Raw genomic sequence first — 15,923 nt, 5'->3', positions numbered from 1 at the left:
GAAACCTAAAAATATATATTTTTAGCTAGTTTCCAAGCCAACATTTCTAATTTTTATTTGAAATTAAAAAAATATACATTTTTGTAACTTAAAGTAAAATAAATGTTAACTGAAACAAAATATTAAAATTGAAACTTACATCATTTCAGCTAGTTCCCAAGGCTAGTTAGGCAGCTAGTTATCATTTTCATGAAAATATTAGAAAATAAAAATAAAAACTAATTTAAATATTAATAAAAATTATAGTAGCATCTCAAAAACACTAAGATAACACTAAGTTTAACTTGATGTACCAAAATAAGTAAAATTCAAAATGAAATAAAATTAACAAAAAGTATATAGACATATTAAATAATAATAATATATATATATATATTTTATATATTATTATATATGTAAAAAATAATGTAAAATAACAATAAAATAAAATAAAATAAACTATATATTCAAATAAAAATATATATTTTAAAAAATAATATGTTTTATATAATAAAATATATATTATATAATAAATATTTTATATAATACACTTTATATACTAAAAATATATATAATAAATATATTTCAGCTAGTTTCCAAAGCAACATTTCTCATTTTTATTTAAAATTAAAAATATTTTTGTAACTTGGGGTAAATTATCTAAAATAAAATATTAAAATGGAAACTTCATTTCAGCTAGTTCCTAAGGTGTCGTTTATCATTTTCACTTATCTTAACTTGAAATAACTAAATGTAAGATAAAAAATAATACAAAATTAAAATATTACAATATATATATATATATATATTCATTTAATTAATGTTTAATTCACATAAAACACATTGCACATATCAGCACAAAAACACTGCAGAAATGTCTTAGTATTGTTGTCTTTTTTGTGAAAAAGAATCAAAATTAAGTGTTTACATGAGCTTAAAACAAGACAAAAAAAATTCTAACAGCGCTAGAAAAATAAACTTGCCTTCCCTTTGAATGAATGAATGAATGAATTTTTCTGTTTTGAACTCAATTAATGTTTCATTTATTAATTTATTATTATTATTATTATTTAAAAAGCAATAATTATTATCTTGTCATTTCACTTTTTTAGTAGAAAAAAAACGAATAAAAATGACAAAATTACTAAAACAAATAATATTAAAACAGAATATATAAAAACAAAATTAATGTAAATCAACTCAAATAAACTGGCAATATACAGTCATGTGACAACAGTGCATCATGCTACTGTTTAACATATTTATCATGACTTGCTGCATACTGTTCATTAACTATTTTGCTAGTAGAGATTTAGCAGGCAGTATACAGCGTCTACATACTTTCTATTCCAAACACTGAATCAGAATTTTTCCAAAACAAGCTTTAGACGGAATAACGCAGTTACCTTAAAGTCATCGGGCAGCAGCAGTTTGCAGGTTCGCAGGAAACTGAGAATATAGCGGAAGATCTCTCCGTCCCTGTCGATGAAGTAATGCTGCTTTAAACTGTCCAGAACGATGGGCTCGGTTCCGTTAAACAGCCGGCTGATCCTGAAAATTAAAGCGCACACACATGCACACACAGTTAATGGAGTGAGGCCAGCCTCCTTTAAATGCATGAAACAATTAGCATTTATTTTTCAATTTTATTAGTGGCCGGCCAAAAACGCATTAACGCTCGCTTCTGAAACAAGAGGCTTTAGGCGGATTTGAGTGGCTGGGAAAAGCGTTTCAAGTCCTTCTCTGCTGTGAGATTAATACGGCGCTGGAAAGCCTTCACCGCAGCCCTGCTTCATCATCTCAGCAGTCACATGCCAATTAATAACTCCCACATCATATCATGATGTCACGCGGCAGGACAGTCGTATAAATGCCGTCGGATGACTTGCATGTAAAGCATGTACAGTCACTATGAACAAGTGATGATTAACTTAGCAAACACTAGGAATGACTGTTTGCAGTTGAAGGTTTCCTGTGCAACAAAACATGAGGATAAAACTGTGTTGACTGATCAGGTTAAAGTCAAACAACATCTTGTGATCTGGAGCGAGGCCTGTATTAATTATTGACTGATCAAACGAGTTTTACAGCATCTGACTGAAGAAACAGAGAAAGATGGAGAAATCTCCTCTCTTCTTTTTGCTTGTTTTCTCCATTCCTGCACTTTTCTTAGTCTCCTCTAAACAACCTAACATTACATTTTATACCAATTTATGTCATTTATTTGAATGACAGACAGCACAAAGCAAAATAATTCACAAAAAGACCATTTTGAAAAGTGTTCAGTTCTTAAGAACCACTTTCACTATAAAGAATATTTTTGTGGAATGGAAAGTTTCTATAGATGTCAAACGCTCTTCAGGAACCAAATATGCCTGTGTGTGTTGATATATGCGTTTTTCTTATGTAATGACATTAGGATATTTAAAGTATGACTTAAGTGTCTAGACCAGTTGCTTTTTGAACTTACTAACCATCATTGTTTTGGCCAAATTGGCATTGCATGTATCCTCAATGGAAAATGCAATTTCATAACACAATGCAACCTGATCAGTGAAATGACAAATGCGTGACACGGCAAGAAAAGTTGATTTTAAATAAACTTTAATTTCTTTGTGAACAATTAGTTTTAGGTAATTGAATTACGTATTTAAACATTTAATATTTTACCCAATATCTCCATGTGCTATGTATTTTGATGCTTATTAATATAATATAGTAAAAAATCAAAATAATCACTTGTGAGGTGCGATGATAGTTAGGATGCTCCCTATGTAGGCAGCGTACTATGTGTTCTTTCAGTTTTTAGAGAAAAAGCTGGTTTTGGAAAGAAAGCTGGCCTAACACAATAAGTTTGTCAGCAGTCCACTAACTCTGAAATCATATGAATAATAAATAAATAAATAAATAAATAAAAAGGTTAGTTTTAATAAAAACTAAAAAGCTCCCTGTGTAGGCAGCTCAACACAGTCCATCACTAGACAAAAAGTGTGTTTGTCTCTAATATGATTTTCTGCTAATCTACTAATTTCAGAATTAGTAAAAATTGCAAACGTTTCAAATATTTTACGATTTTTTCACTTTTTCTTTCACTTTTTGTAAAGCTGGAATTGGAAAACTTGGCCTAACACAAGTTAGAAAAGGATATTTGTAATGAATGAATGAATGAATGAATTTTTATAATTTCAGAGTTAAATGCAATCACAATTTTTTTTTGGTAAATTAAATTACTTTAAAAATTAAAAAAATACTTTTTATTTATATTTTTTTATTTTTATTTATACTTAATTTGATATTTTTATATAAATAGTATAAATTATATAAAAATATGAAAAAATAAATGTATAAAATTTACATTATTTATATAATAATAATAATAATAATATATATATATATAAATGTTTTTTTTGACTAACATTCTATATCTAAAAAATAGTAATTCAAAAATATATATAATAAAAAAAAACATATATATATATATATATATATATATATATTTTTTTTTTTTTACTATGTTTTACTATTTTTTATATATAGAATGTTAGGCTTAAATACAATCAAAAACATTTTTTTAAATTATATAAAAATGTTTTTTATTGTATACTTAATATGATGCTTATTAGAGTACACTCAAAAAATCTGATCAGTCACTTATGAGGTTCCATGATAGTTGGGATGCTCCCTATGTAGGTAGCTTACTAGTTTTTGGAACAGTTTGTGTGTCCATCACTAGACAAAAGTGTTTTATTGTATACTTAATTTGATGCTTATTAGAGTACACTCAAAAAAAATAAATAAATAAATAAATCAGTCACTTGTGTTCCATGATTGGATGCTCCCTATGTAGGCAGCTCTCTAGATTTCCATCACTAGACAAAAAGTGTAATTGTTTCTAATACATGATATTACGTTCTTTACATTTTTAAAAACAAATTCTTTTGCTTGGCCAAACACAAAAAGCTACCTAGCAGTCAGTATGTAACTGAATTAAGTACTTAAAAATGTATTATTTTACCCAGTATGTCGATGCTTATTATTAGAATATAGTAAAAAAAATAGTCACTTGTGAGGTTCGATGATAGTTAAGATGCTCCCTATCTAGGCAGTTCACTATGTGTTCTTTTAGTTTTTGGAGAAAAAGCTGGTTTTGGAAAAAAACTGGCCAGTCAGTAAAAAAAGTAAAGTCAGTAAATATAATATTTATATATATTTTTTTAAAGAATTTTTGAATGCAATCAAAATATTTTTGGTAACATATATATATATATATATATATATATATATATATATATTTTTTTTTTTGTATACTTAATGTATTTATTAGAGTACACTCAAAAAAAAAAAAAATAATAATAATAATAATAATAAAAAAAAAAAAAAAAAACAGTCACTTGTGAGGTTCCATGATGGGAGGCTCCCTATGTAGGTCAGAGTTTGTAGGAGCAGAGTTTGTGTGTGTCCATCACTAGACAAAAAGTATAATTGTTTCTAATACATTGTAATACATTCTTTACATTTAAAAAATATATTTTTTTAAACACGATAAGCTAGCTAGCAGTTTGTTAGCTCTGAAATCAAAAAAAAAAAAAAAAAAAAATTTTGTTTTTATAATTTCAGAGATAACTGCAGTCATTAAAACACATTTGTTTATTTGTCTGTTTTTTATTTGAGACTATTTTGAGACTGTTTTGAATTCAAAACAGTCACTTCATGACAGCTGGGATGCTTCCTATGTAGGCAGCTCACTAGCTTTCAGAATGAATGCATTTTTCTACTGATCTACTAGTTCTAAAACTTCTGATGTCTCCTAACGGTTTACAGAGCATAACACCCAACATTTCAGTGCTAAAACTGTTACACAGCACAAACATCTCAGCGTTGAGCGTCCTTCCACACAGGATACCTGGAAATACCTTCATCTTTCCGCATGCACTTCAGTTCTCTTTATGAACTCTGATACGATCAGCATTTCCTTCCGTTCCTAGCCGAGCGACAGCGCTATCGCCGCCCCGATGCAATCTCGTCTTTAATCATCGCTACAGTTCCTGGATCAGCTGACGGCTCTCCATAAGCACAAAGAAACGGGCCGACTGCTTGTCAAAGCCTGTATAAAGGCGTTTATTGTCGAACGTCGCCTATTGACTCGGCGTAAGGAAGTGATTTGCAAATACAAACACAGTTCATTGAGCTGCCAGGTGCGTGTATTTACAGACTGTTTCTTTCTTTAATGCACGATGTAATTCATACACTCGTCCACGCAAGTCTACTCTATAGTCGTCACCTTATGCACTTTCTAAAGCTCTTGTTTTTCCTCGCTCTCTTTCTCTCTCCCTCTTTTTCCCCCCTTTGGAAATCGATGCAAAATGCTTTATAAAAAACCAATACTCATCTCCCTGTAGCGCCTGCGGTCGTCCTTTCTCATATGGTCTTGCAATTCTTCCAGCTAGAATTTCACCATGCCCCTCCAGGCAAACACTGTTTTTCATCTGCACTTTTTTTAAAAAGCAATTAAAATGCTGCCTGTTTTTCTTTTCTTCCTCCTCTCCCCCACCCGTCTCTCTCTCTCTCTGCATCTTTTCTCCGATACTCTCTCCCACATCCTCCTTTTCCTCTAAATCTCTCTGGCTGCGTTCACACAACAGGGGAATACGGTTGTCAGTCTCGTTCAGAGCAGCGAATACGGTTCGATTTGGTCACGGAAGAAAGAGACGAGACATTTCTATAAGCAAAGTGACTGGATTTGGGGAGCGGGTTCAGTTCATGTGTGACGTATGAAGGCCATTCTTCAATTAGAGGCGCTTTTGATGACTTGAAATCTTGAAAAATTAAACTTCTTCGACCTATGATTCATCTGTGCTGAAATATTCATCATATGAATAAGGATCTGGGCTTGATCAGCCTTCAGCTGGATTTGAGTTTACAGTGTGCTGGTGGTGACATTTTCACTTTTTGGAGAACAAGCTGGGTTAGGAAAATCTGGCCTAACACAACATTTTGTGCATTTTTATGCATTTATTTTTTGCTTTGTTTCATGCATTTTTGTGCATTTTTAATTGTTATTTATTTAGGTTTTAAATTAATTAATTTTTAATTTTTAAATCCCTGGTTTCATGCTTTTTTTTTTGTTTGTTTGTTTGTTTTTTTTGCTTTGTTTTACACTTTTTTTTGCATTTATTTACATTTTTCTCTCCTTGGTTTTATACATTTTTGTACATTTTTATGCATTTTCTTTTTTTTTTTTTGCTTTGGTTCATGCATTACTAGATAAAATGCAATACTATATATATATATATATATATATATATATATATATATATATATATGTGTGTGTGTTTTTAATTTTTATGATTTCAGAATTAATGGAGTGCTAGTTAATTTATACAATGTTATAAAATATATTACAAAATAAAAATGCTATTAAATTTTTTTTTTTAAAATACTGAAAATCAAAATTTTATTAAAAATGCAAATACTAAATTAAAAAATAAAAATGTACGATAATATACATCCTTAGGAAGGCATAATATTATTCTCCTGGTTTTAACCTTTCAACACTTAAAAAATAAGAAAAAGATACAAAAAGAATGTGTTTAAAGTTATTCATGATTTTTCCTCTCTCATTTTTGTATTATTTAATGAGTATATCATTTATAGTGTCTGTGTGCATACATAAATACTAAATCAACTGAAAAAATAAATTAATAATTAATCATAAGTTCTTAGGAAGGGACAAAGTATAATTCTCCTGATTTTTTAGGAAAATGTTTTTTTTTTTTTCTCCTTGGTTTCTCCTTACATTTTGTGCATATTTCTGCATTTGTTTCATTTTTTTAATTGTATTTTATTTTTTCCTTATTTATTTATTTTTTATTATTTTAGAGTTTTTATTTTTATACTTTAAGAATTAACTGAAATCATACAAAAATATATTTTCTTAAATTATTTTTTTTTTTATATAAAATTGTATTTATTATTTATTAATTTATTTATTAATTTTATTTTTTATAAATATTTCTAATTCTTATTATTTCTTTTTTTATATTTAAACAGACAGTTAATGGAATCAAAAATACAAATATCTATTTTTATAAATGTGCGTATATATTAGTGCATTAGTGTATACACAAATACTAAAATAACTAAAAAAAAAATAATTAATCATAAATTCTTAGGAAGGCACAAAGTATAATTTGCCTGATTTCTTAGGAAAATGTTATTGAAGATACAATAAAAATTTTTTTAAAGTTATGAATATTCTAAACTTTAAAGAGTTTTAACAGTTGTGAACGGGACACTGAAGTCAAACACACACACACGGAAATGTCCGTCTGTATTCTGGGAAGCCAGATTTGAAGAAGTTTCATTTTTCAAGATTAAGTAGTCAAAAGCAGACTAATGGATTACCTGAGTTATAAGTGTGTGAACACAGCCCGTTTGTCTCTCTCTATTTGTCTGTTTTATTTCAGTAAATCAGCGGCAGCACCTAAACGCATGAGATTCTCCCTCTGTCAGGTGAATCTGTGTCTCTGAGAGACAAGCGGGAATGATCGCTGCTTCAGTTTGAGTCGGACACAGTGCCTGTCCTGCCTGCGGTGGGTTGAGGGTTCAGACAGACACTTCCTGTCAGACTGTCTTCACTTCCTCTGTTAACAGGACCAGCCTTGTAGAACAGAGATCTGAGCGAACAAACACCAGTCTGACCTGACACTGAGGTCCTGTTCACATCTGGTATTGATCCAAAAGCAAATTACATGAGTCACTAGATGCAACATAACCATCTGATCGAACAATATAAAAAAGCCCTAAACAAATGCACGCACGAGACTTCACAATATATGCATTATTGCATGCATGCAAGGAGCAGTACAAAAATAAAAATGAAATATGCATTTTCTCCCATTTTCAAGCTTGCTTCCAAATCCAGTTGTCTAATAAACTTGGCATTGCATACTAAAAAAATAGTTGGCTTTGTGACAAGTCGCTTTGCATAATCATCTGCTAAATGCATAAAAATAAATATAAACGACTGACACGTGAGTAGGTCCAGGATGCAAATCTACAGATCTGATCACATGTGTAGTATGAGCGAGTCACAACATGCTTTGGATCCCATTTACACCCTAAATTTAGCACAGAACAATTGCGATTGGATTGCATGAAACAGATTAATTCCAGATGTAAACAAGTTTCAAAGAGTCAAAACCGTGTTTCCTTTTCCTTTCATGAAAATGAAACAAGTATTTCTTTTTTGTTACATGCATTGAAACAGGTTGATTTTACTTATACTTATATTACTTATTTTAATCTTACCGTTCAAATATATCTTTTATGTAAATCTTTGTTTAATGCACTTCTGTGCATTTTTATGCATTTGTTTCATGCATTTTTGTGCATCGTTTTATTTTTATTTTTTTTTTTCTAATTGTTTTTTATGCATTTTTATGCAATTGTTTTTTTGCTTTGTTTCATGCACTTTTGTGCTTTTTTTATATTTTTATTAATTTTTTTTTTTTTTACCTTGGGTTCATGGATTTTTGTGCATTTTATGCATTTCTTTTTTGCTTATTTTTATGCAATTTTGTGTATTGTTTTACTTTTATGTATTTAATTTTTTCCCTCCTCGGTTTCATGCATTTTTATACATTTGTTTTTTGCTTTGTTTCATGCACTTTTGTGCATTTTTTATTTTTATTTTATTTTTTTCCATCTTGGTTTCATGGATTTTGTGCATTTTTATGTATTTCTTTTTTGCTTTGTTTCATGCATTTTTCTGTATTTGTTTTTTGCTTTGATTCATGCATTTTTGTGCCTTTTTGAATTTGTTTCATGCATTTATTTCATGCATGTGTTTACAAATGATTTTCTGCTCAAGTTCCAAATAAAAACATTTAAAAACACATGCCCTAAAACAACAATTTAACAAGAGCAATGAAAAACATATTTTTTGTGCAAGTCCCTAAAAGTGAGACAGGTCTACAGATCTGGCAATCTTTCATACATACTTCCTGCATATATGACCCTAATTCCAGTATGAATTTCCACGACACACTTGACGTGAGCTTACGATCATTAGCTGCTGTTCACAACTGCCCTCATCCTACCGATCTCTGTCAGAAAGACCCCACAGAATGAGCATGAAACTTTCATATGTCCTGTCACTTCAGCAGACTGAGCTGGAGGGAGATGAATGTTCACACATTAGTTATAGAGCGAGTTTCTTTTCCCGCTCTGCATTATTAAGGGATCAATCTATTAAAAGACACCATCAACTTAAGGTTCTTTAACTGGACTCTCTCAACTGTCAGCTCGGCCTCTGAGGCGCAGCGCCGGGAGAGCGTTTGTTTAACTGTCGCTGCGCCAGTGTGTGTGTGTGTGTGTGTGTGTGTGTGTGTGTTTGCATCCATGAGTGGTTTCCAACTTGTCAGTGTAATTAGTGAAAGTAGGTGCTAATGTGTGCGGATGGTCAGTCTTTTGTGGACTCAAATGAAAGCACGCTTTTAATGGTGGCAGTTACTGCAAAAAGTATTTGGACACTTAATGTAATTTTAAGTGTATAAATGTCATTGCATTGCATTTCGACACCAAAGCTGCATTTATTTGGTCAAAAATACTGTAAAAATCTGAAATATTATTGCAATTTAAAATAGCTGTTTTCTATGTGAATAAATGTTAAAATGTAATTTATTTCTGTGATCAAAGCTGACTTTTCAGCATCATTACTCCAGTCTTTAGTGTCACATAATCCTTCTAAAATCATTCTAATATACTGAAAGTTAAAAACGGAATATTTTTGTGGAAACTGTGATACATTTAAATTTTCAAGATTCTTTGATGAAAAGAAAGTTCAAAAGAATGACATATATTTGAAATAGAAATCTTTTGAAATGTTATAAATGTCTTTGATGTCATTTTTTGATCAATTTAATGCATATTACTGACCTCAAACTTTCGAACAGCAGTTGATTTGCCTTTCATGCTAAACTTTTTACAAGTTTGTATATTTTGAAATAATAAAATGACAAAACTAGTGTTGAAAATAAAGACAAAACCTATTTATACTCTAATACCTCCATAAACTTCAGTCACTAAAAAGACACAGAGAACTCAAAATAAAACATGCATTTGTATGCATGACTTAAGTGAACAACTCAATAGACTAGAACAATATTATTTACTTTATAACATTGTTTTATTTTTTATCTTTATATATTAAACTCTTTCCCTCCTTGGCTTCATGCATTTTTTTATTTTTATTATTTTTTTTTTTTTGCTTTTTTCATGCATTTTTGTGCATGGTTTTATTTTTTTATTTTTATGCATTTAATTTTTCCCTCTTTGGTTTCATGCATTTTTATGCATTTGTTTATTGCTTTGATTCATGCATTTTTATGCCTTCTTTAATTTGTTTCATGCATTTCTGTTATAATGTAAGTTTTATGTGTGTTTACAAACAATCTTCTGCCGAAAGTCCAAATAAAAAGATTTAAAAAAGCAATACCACTACTTTAATACTGCCGTAAACTTCATTCACTAAAAAACACCAGCTGATTTAAAGACACTGAGACTTCAAAATGATAAAGAAAAGTGCAATGACGTCTTTATGCATGACTTAAGTGAACAACTCAACAGAACAGAACAACATTATTCACTTTCTAACCACTGCTTTACTCATTAAAACACACAAACAAATGGCAACACTCACAGAAACTATAATAGTACCAATAAAAATCGTTGGTGCAAAGTTTACCGCTCAAAACGCAATCATATCCTCTGATGTTCACTCAGCAAACTAAACAAACTTCTCTATTGTGTTTCAGTCAAGGTTTTTATCATCTGATCAAGTGCAATGAAATGCAATATTCGAAATGTTCAAACGAGTCTCTCTCTCTTTCTCTCTAAGTTCAGAAATCAGACTTAATCCATGATGAAAGCAACGAGAGAAGCGCTTAAATTTCTGTCTCTCTCCTAATAAAGTCACAATCGTGGATCAGACAGAGCGAGTCACAGGGAATTCTGATCATATTCAGACGTCATCAGAACAGATAATTAGCCTCTAATCAGCTCTAATTGAGTGAATCACCCAGGCTACTGTATATTAACTTCATGCACTTAGCATATTTTCCTAATTAAATGCTAAGAAAATGAACCAAAATGCAGACGCATTTAATAAAAGGTGCTCTTGTACTTGAAGCAAAATGCTGAATGCAAACATTTGCACACCCTAAAATAGCCAAACTGCACATAAATAACAGAAAGGTGCCTTCGGTTTGCCGTTAAACTTCTGGTTGCATGCTTTTACGTAACAGGACAAGAGGTCAGGGGTCTTACCGTGAGTCTGGGTACTTGGTGAGGGTCGCCAGGCTGCTGGTGTACATGTGGCCACCCACGTCGATGTGAACGGGCGCGTTGGCTTTGGTGAGCTGAGCCGGCAGTGGAATCCCCTGCGCGGCCAGAGGAGAGACCGGAGACCGGGTCAGAGACAGGCGTGACATGCTTCTCCCTTCCTGGAAGCAGACAAACGGGAAAGCCATGGAGAAATGATGCTGCTGATGCGCCTTCACGGTGCGTTAGCGTCTCTCCCACCTTGAGCGTCTGTGCGAGTCTTATCAGATCGTTTTCTCATCTGCCCCATCGCATATTTAGCTTACAAATTATTGCCACAGCTCTAATGAAGTATGTTTGCATCTTTTCACTGGTGCAGCCCGAGGGCAGGATACAAGGATGTTTATTAACGCTGCAGAGAGAGGGAGAGGGAGAGAGATATGCGAGGTGTTCGCCTCCGGGGATGGGAAAGGAGAGGGAAAAAAAAGGCAAGTTTCTAATTAAAGGTCGTGTTATGTGTTAGACGTGATATCCTCCGACACTTCAGCAACCAATCTGAACATTTGGGAAACGAGGGCATTGCGCGCGTTCACGTGGAACGCCAGGCAGCGCTTCCAACCACGAATCCGCTGTTAGTCAACTGCGAATCGCTCAACTTCCAGCATCGCTGGACCTCCATGATGGAATCAGAGGATGCATTTGACTTTGCATTTCTCAGTGCACAAATGCTGAGCATTTTAATGCACTTTTTGGGATTGGGAATCACAACGTTCTTAAACTTTAGTTGCGTTTAAGTTCCAAACCACGAGCAGCTGACCGACTTCAGTGCACAAATTGCATTTTTCAATGCACAAGCTTAAATCGCTCCTCTCAGAGCAATTTTAAAACTTTGGATCGTGGCATCTCCTACGCCAGTGCAAAGGCTTGTCTTGATATGCATTTCACACTTCCCAGTGTTTCGTTCGCACACAAACCCACTTTCCTCCCTTAATTTCACTTGAAGGCTGTGTGCGGAAAAGACTTCCACTCCGTCCAAACCTAAAGGCTTGTTTATACAAGTCCAAACTTTACCTCACAATGCCCGGATCACGCAGGGCCACATGGAAATACGACTTAACATATTCCAGTTGTCATAGGAAAGACTGCTTCATTGTGAAGCTGGAGTTCAAAGGGATTTCAACGACAAGTTCTTCCATGCAGTGGCTCATTTGTGCGGCTGTTATTTTAACCATACATGGTAAACAGAAGGCGGTTGTTACGGGCTCCGCTCAGCTCCAGAGCTGGAGGCGATGCGCTCGAGGCGGACGGCAGAATTTTCCAGGGTGTTGCCACCAAGCCCTCAGCGCTAATGTTCATTTAATACACAGGCAAGATGATACATTACAGATTCCATTGAAAGCAAAAAAAGACTTAAGACGTTTTGGCATATGAAGCTATCCCTCATCTCCATGTAGCTAGGGGCGTTGTAACCAAAAGCCCAGATATTAATGCCGAGGGAATACAGTGGATCTACCCCTTCTCTCTCTCTCTCTCTCTTTGTTAATGGGAGGGACCAGGTGGAAGAGTAAAGAAAAGACGGTCAAGCCTAAAGAGTACAGAAACTCATGTTTATGACTAGCTACTAGATACTACAAAAATGAACACCAGTAGAGAATGTTGTGTTTGAGTAACCTTCCTGCGATGCTGATTCCCAAATGGGAACCTACTGTGCTAACGTTTGCTTGGAAAACTTGGCGGATAGTCTAAGCTGGTTCCAAAACCATCTTGACCAGCTCAGCTGGTGACTAGCTTGGACTATCATAGACCCGCAACACGGACGCCAAACTTTGAGACGGTTTTCCTCCAATCCTCAACGTTTGAGAGCGAATAAACACGTTTGTTCTCGACAAGTAATGGCGGAATCTTTCAAATGCGTGCGCAGACGTTCGTGGAAGCGTTCGATACACACGCAACGCAATCAACACACTTTTCCTGCTTGCTTTCTTCAGTTTCAGGTCGGTGCCCTACGGGTTAAAACTTCAATTCAGATCATTTCACAACATGGCGTCTCACTCACAGCGACAAAGCTTCAGGTATGAGGCATATATATCCTCCTAATAACAGCGGTTCTCGATGCCTGGAGGGTGTTTCATAAGGTTACAGAATGAGTATCTTGAAATAAATCTCACAGGACGCGAACGCGTTCGAGGACGCGTCGCGTTTTCGCGACGTCGCGCTTATTCACGGCAAAACACCAGCACAGAAAGCACCATCACATGAATGATCTACTCTACATTGAGATGAGATTGGATTGTAAACGGTACCGTTTCAAACATCGTAGGTGTCCGAATCGCGATCCGAGTGTGGTTCAATCAATCGGCTCCCAGATGAAGGTTCGCGTTGCTCGCTCTCGGTCAAGTTTCTATCCGATAAACGATCCAGCCTAGCTATTCTCTTCCTGTCCGGAGTGAAAAGCGCGTCAAAGTGCATTAAAACATGTCATAGGTGGATGTGCGCGACTATAGCGAGCTGCGCTGCTGTTGTCTGGACGCGTTCAGAGCTGGAGCGCAAAAGCGCGCAGGACTGTCTTACCTTCTCCAGGAGACCAGAGCTCTCCTTCCCCCTCTTGATCTTCTTATTTCTTAATACTCGCGTATATCAGCCTCGCCACTGTCTGTTTTGGCCACGGTGAATGTGCTGCTTTGCTTATGGGCAGAAGGAAGCCAATAATCCGTCTCTAAATCAGAGCAGAGCCGAAAGAAGAATTCTGGCTCGGGGCTGCGCAAACGCCTCTGGGGCCACAGGATTAGAGGACAATTAACTCAAACCCGAGCAGACTCATTGGAACAGATGCAAACCCGATATTCCCCTCGATTCTTTCGCAAAGTAAAAATAGCCGGCGAGGGTTTAAAGTTCAGCATATAACGGTTTACGCATCAGGCAAGTGTCACCACGCCGTTCCTGAGACTTTGGAGAGGCAGAAAGGCTGATTTTAATCATTGTCATTTCGTCTGATGTAATATTCCCCCAGGCTCTTTCACAAAGGCAACACATTTTCCTTCCCTGAACGAGTCAAAGTCTCTCTTCGCTCTCGCTGGAGCGGGAGGCGCACTGGAACTTGTTGATAAAGTGGCGATAAAAGACGCGTATGCGTTTTACGAAGCGAAAATCTGGATCTGGTGCTCATGCATGCGGCGCTTTCCCCCCGCGCTCCTCTCTGCGCTCTAATGTCTGTGAGAATTGTAATGGCAAATTTCCTGGAGGCCATTAAAAGCAAATGACGTCTGGACATCATTCACTGTGCGCCCTCACAGTCCGCCCGCAGCCAAATGCGCCATTTCAATTATTGCGCACGGCTAGATGGAGATGTCTGCTGCTGCAGGATCGGGGCAGACGCGCGCAGCGTCGCTTTAAACCCACACAAACACAATCGCACACTTTCTCGCGCCGGATTTTCATTTATTTAACAGCAGGCAAACAAATAAAGACAGTTGCGCTGGGCATCGGCTGCGCCGGAGCGCGCCGCCGCGGCCCCGCCGCTTTCCCCGCGCAGGTACTCGATTATTTATTTATCTGAATGTTTGTTTATTTGCGTGTAAATAAGTGTGAATAATTGATGTTGCGCCGAGACCCGTAATTACTGTAGCTCTCGCATGCAGGACTGATGCTGAACGAGGCGTTCCGTGATGTTTGGCGCCCGCCGGTGTCCGTTCGGAGGAATGACAGGTTTCACAGAGTGGGATGGAATATAATAACCATTTATTTTATTGCAGTAATAGAATGGAGGAATGACAAGCAGAAATATAGACCTACCAATAAATGAGAATGTATAGAATGAAATTAAGTCGTGTTGAATAATTATATAGGGCTGGAGCTAGTCGCACTTTATTCAATTTCTGTACTGATATATAGACAAAAGCATTAATGTCTTGAATACAGAAACACTACTGAACATTTACAAAATACTACTGAGTTCACTGAACACGTTGACCTTTTGTGACAACATGCCCCAGTCGCAACACAAGTTGTTTGTGCTATGTGGGGTAAGTTGTCACAATGGAACCTTCTGATTATAGGAGTTTTAGCCAATTTTATTACAGATATTATTTATTACAGATTTATGATTCATGACACACTGAATGTATACTGTATGGGCTAAGTTGTCACAATCTTGCCATTATTAAAAGAGTAAAACAATTAGGAAACACCAAATTTATGACAACAAATGCAGAAATAACAATATTAAAAAAAAATACTCAGTTCCAATATATAATGTTTTTATAGTTCTTTTCTGCAGTGCAGAGTTCATTTATTTAATACTGAACATTTAGAACAGCTGTTGAGTTCATTAAACACATACTGAGCTTTTGTGACAACGTGCCCCAATAGCAAGTTTTACAGCAAACAACTAGCCCTAATTTCCTTAATGCATTAATAATAATAATATAATGATTTTGCAGTGCTGTTCTACAATGCTCATGGCAATGATGTTTTAGAGTCAATTTATTGACTACTGAACGTTTACGTTTTGTGACAACATGCCCCAATAGCAATACATGTTGTCACACTATATAGGGGAAGGTTGTCACAATCAAACCTGCCTTTATTATAAGAGTAAAAACAATTATGAAACCCCAAATTTA

At 34.8% G+C, this 15,923-nt stretch overlaps 1 protein-coding gene across 3 annotated transcripts in view; it reads right to left on the bottom strand.

The window, feature by feature from the left end:
* Window positions 1-14,561, bottom strand: part of kctd15b (potassium channel tetramerization domain containing 15b) — a 34,987-nt gene extending 20,426 nt beyond the window's left edge. Inside the window, exons 1-3 of one of the 3 annotated variants that reach the window (XM_051134440.1) lie at window positions 13,873-14,561; window positions 11,308-11,483; window positions 1,386-1,530 (exon numbers count right to left, since the gene is read on the bottom strand). In XM_051134440.1, the coding sequence (XP_050990397.1) occupies window positions 1,386-1,530; window positions 11,308-11,471 (309 nt within the window). In that variant the 5' untranslated portion in view covers window positions 11,472-11,483; window positions 13,873-14,561. Of the gene's footprint in view, window positions 1-1,385; window positions 1,531-11,307; window positions 11,511-13,604; window positions 13,695-13,872 lie in introns of those variants that run through there. The other 2 variants (XM_051134439.1, XM_051134438.1) reach the window with 2 other exon arrangements.
* Window positions 14,562-15,923: the final 1,362 nt, after the last annotated feature.

The sequence above is a fragment of the Labeo rohita genome, chromosome 18 (assembly GCF_022985175.1).
Source record: "Labeo rohita strain BAU-BD-2019 chromosome 18, IGBB_LRoh.1.0, whole genome shotgun sequence".
Classification (NCBI taxonomy): domain Eukaryota; kingdom Metazoa; phylum Chordata; class Actinopteri; order Cypriniformes; family Cyprinidae; genus Labeo; species Labeo rohita.
Note: the sequence above shows the minus strand (reverse complement) of the source record. Positions and strands in the feature narration are given on the sequence as shown.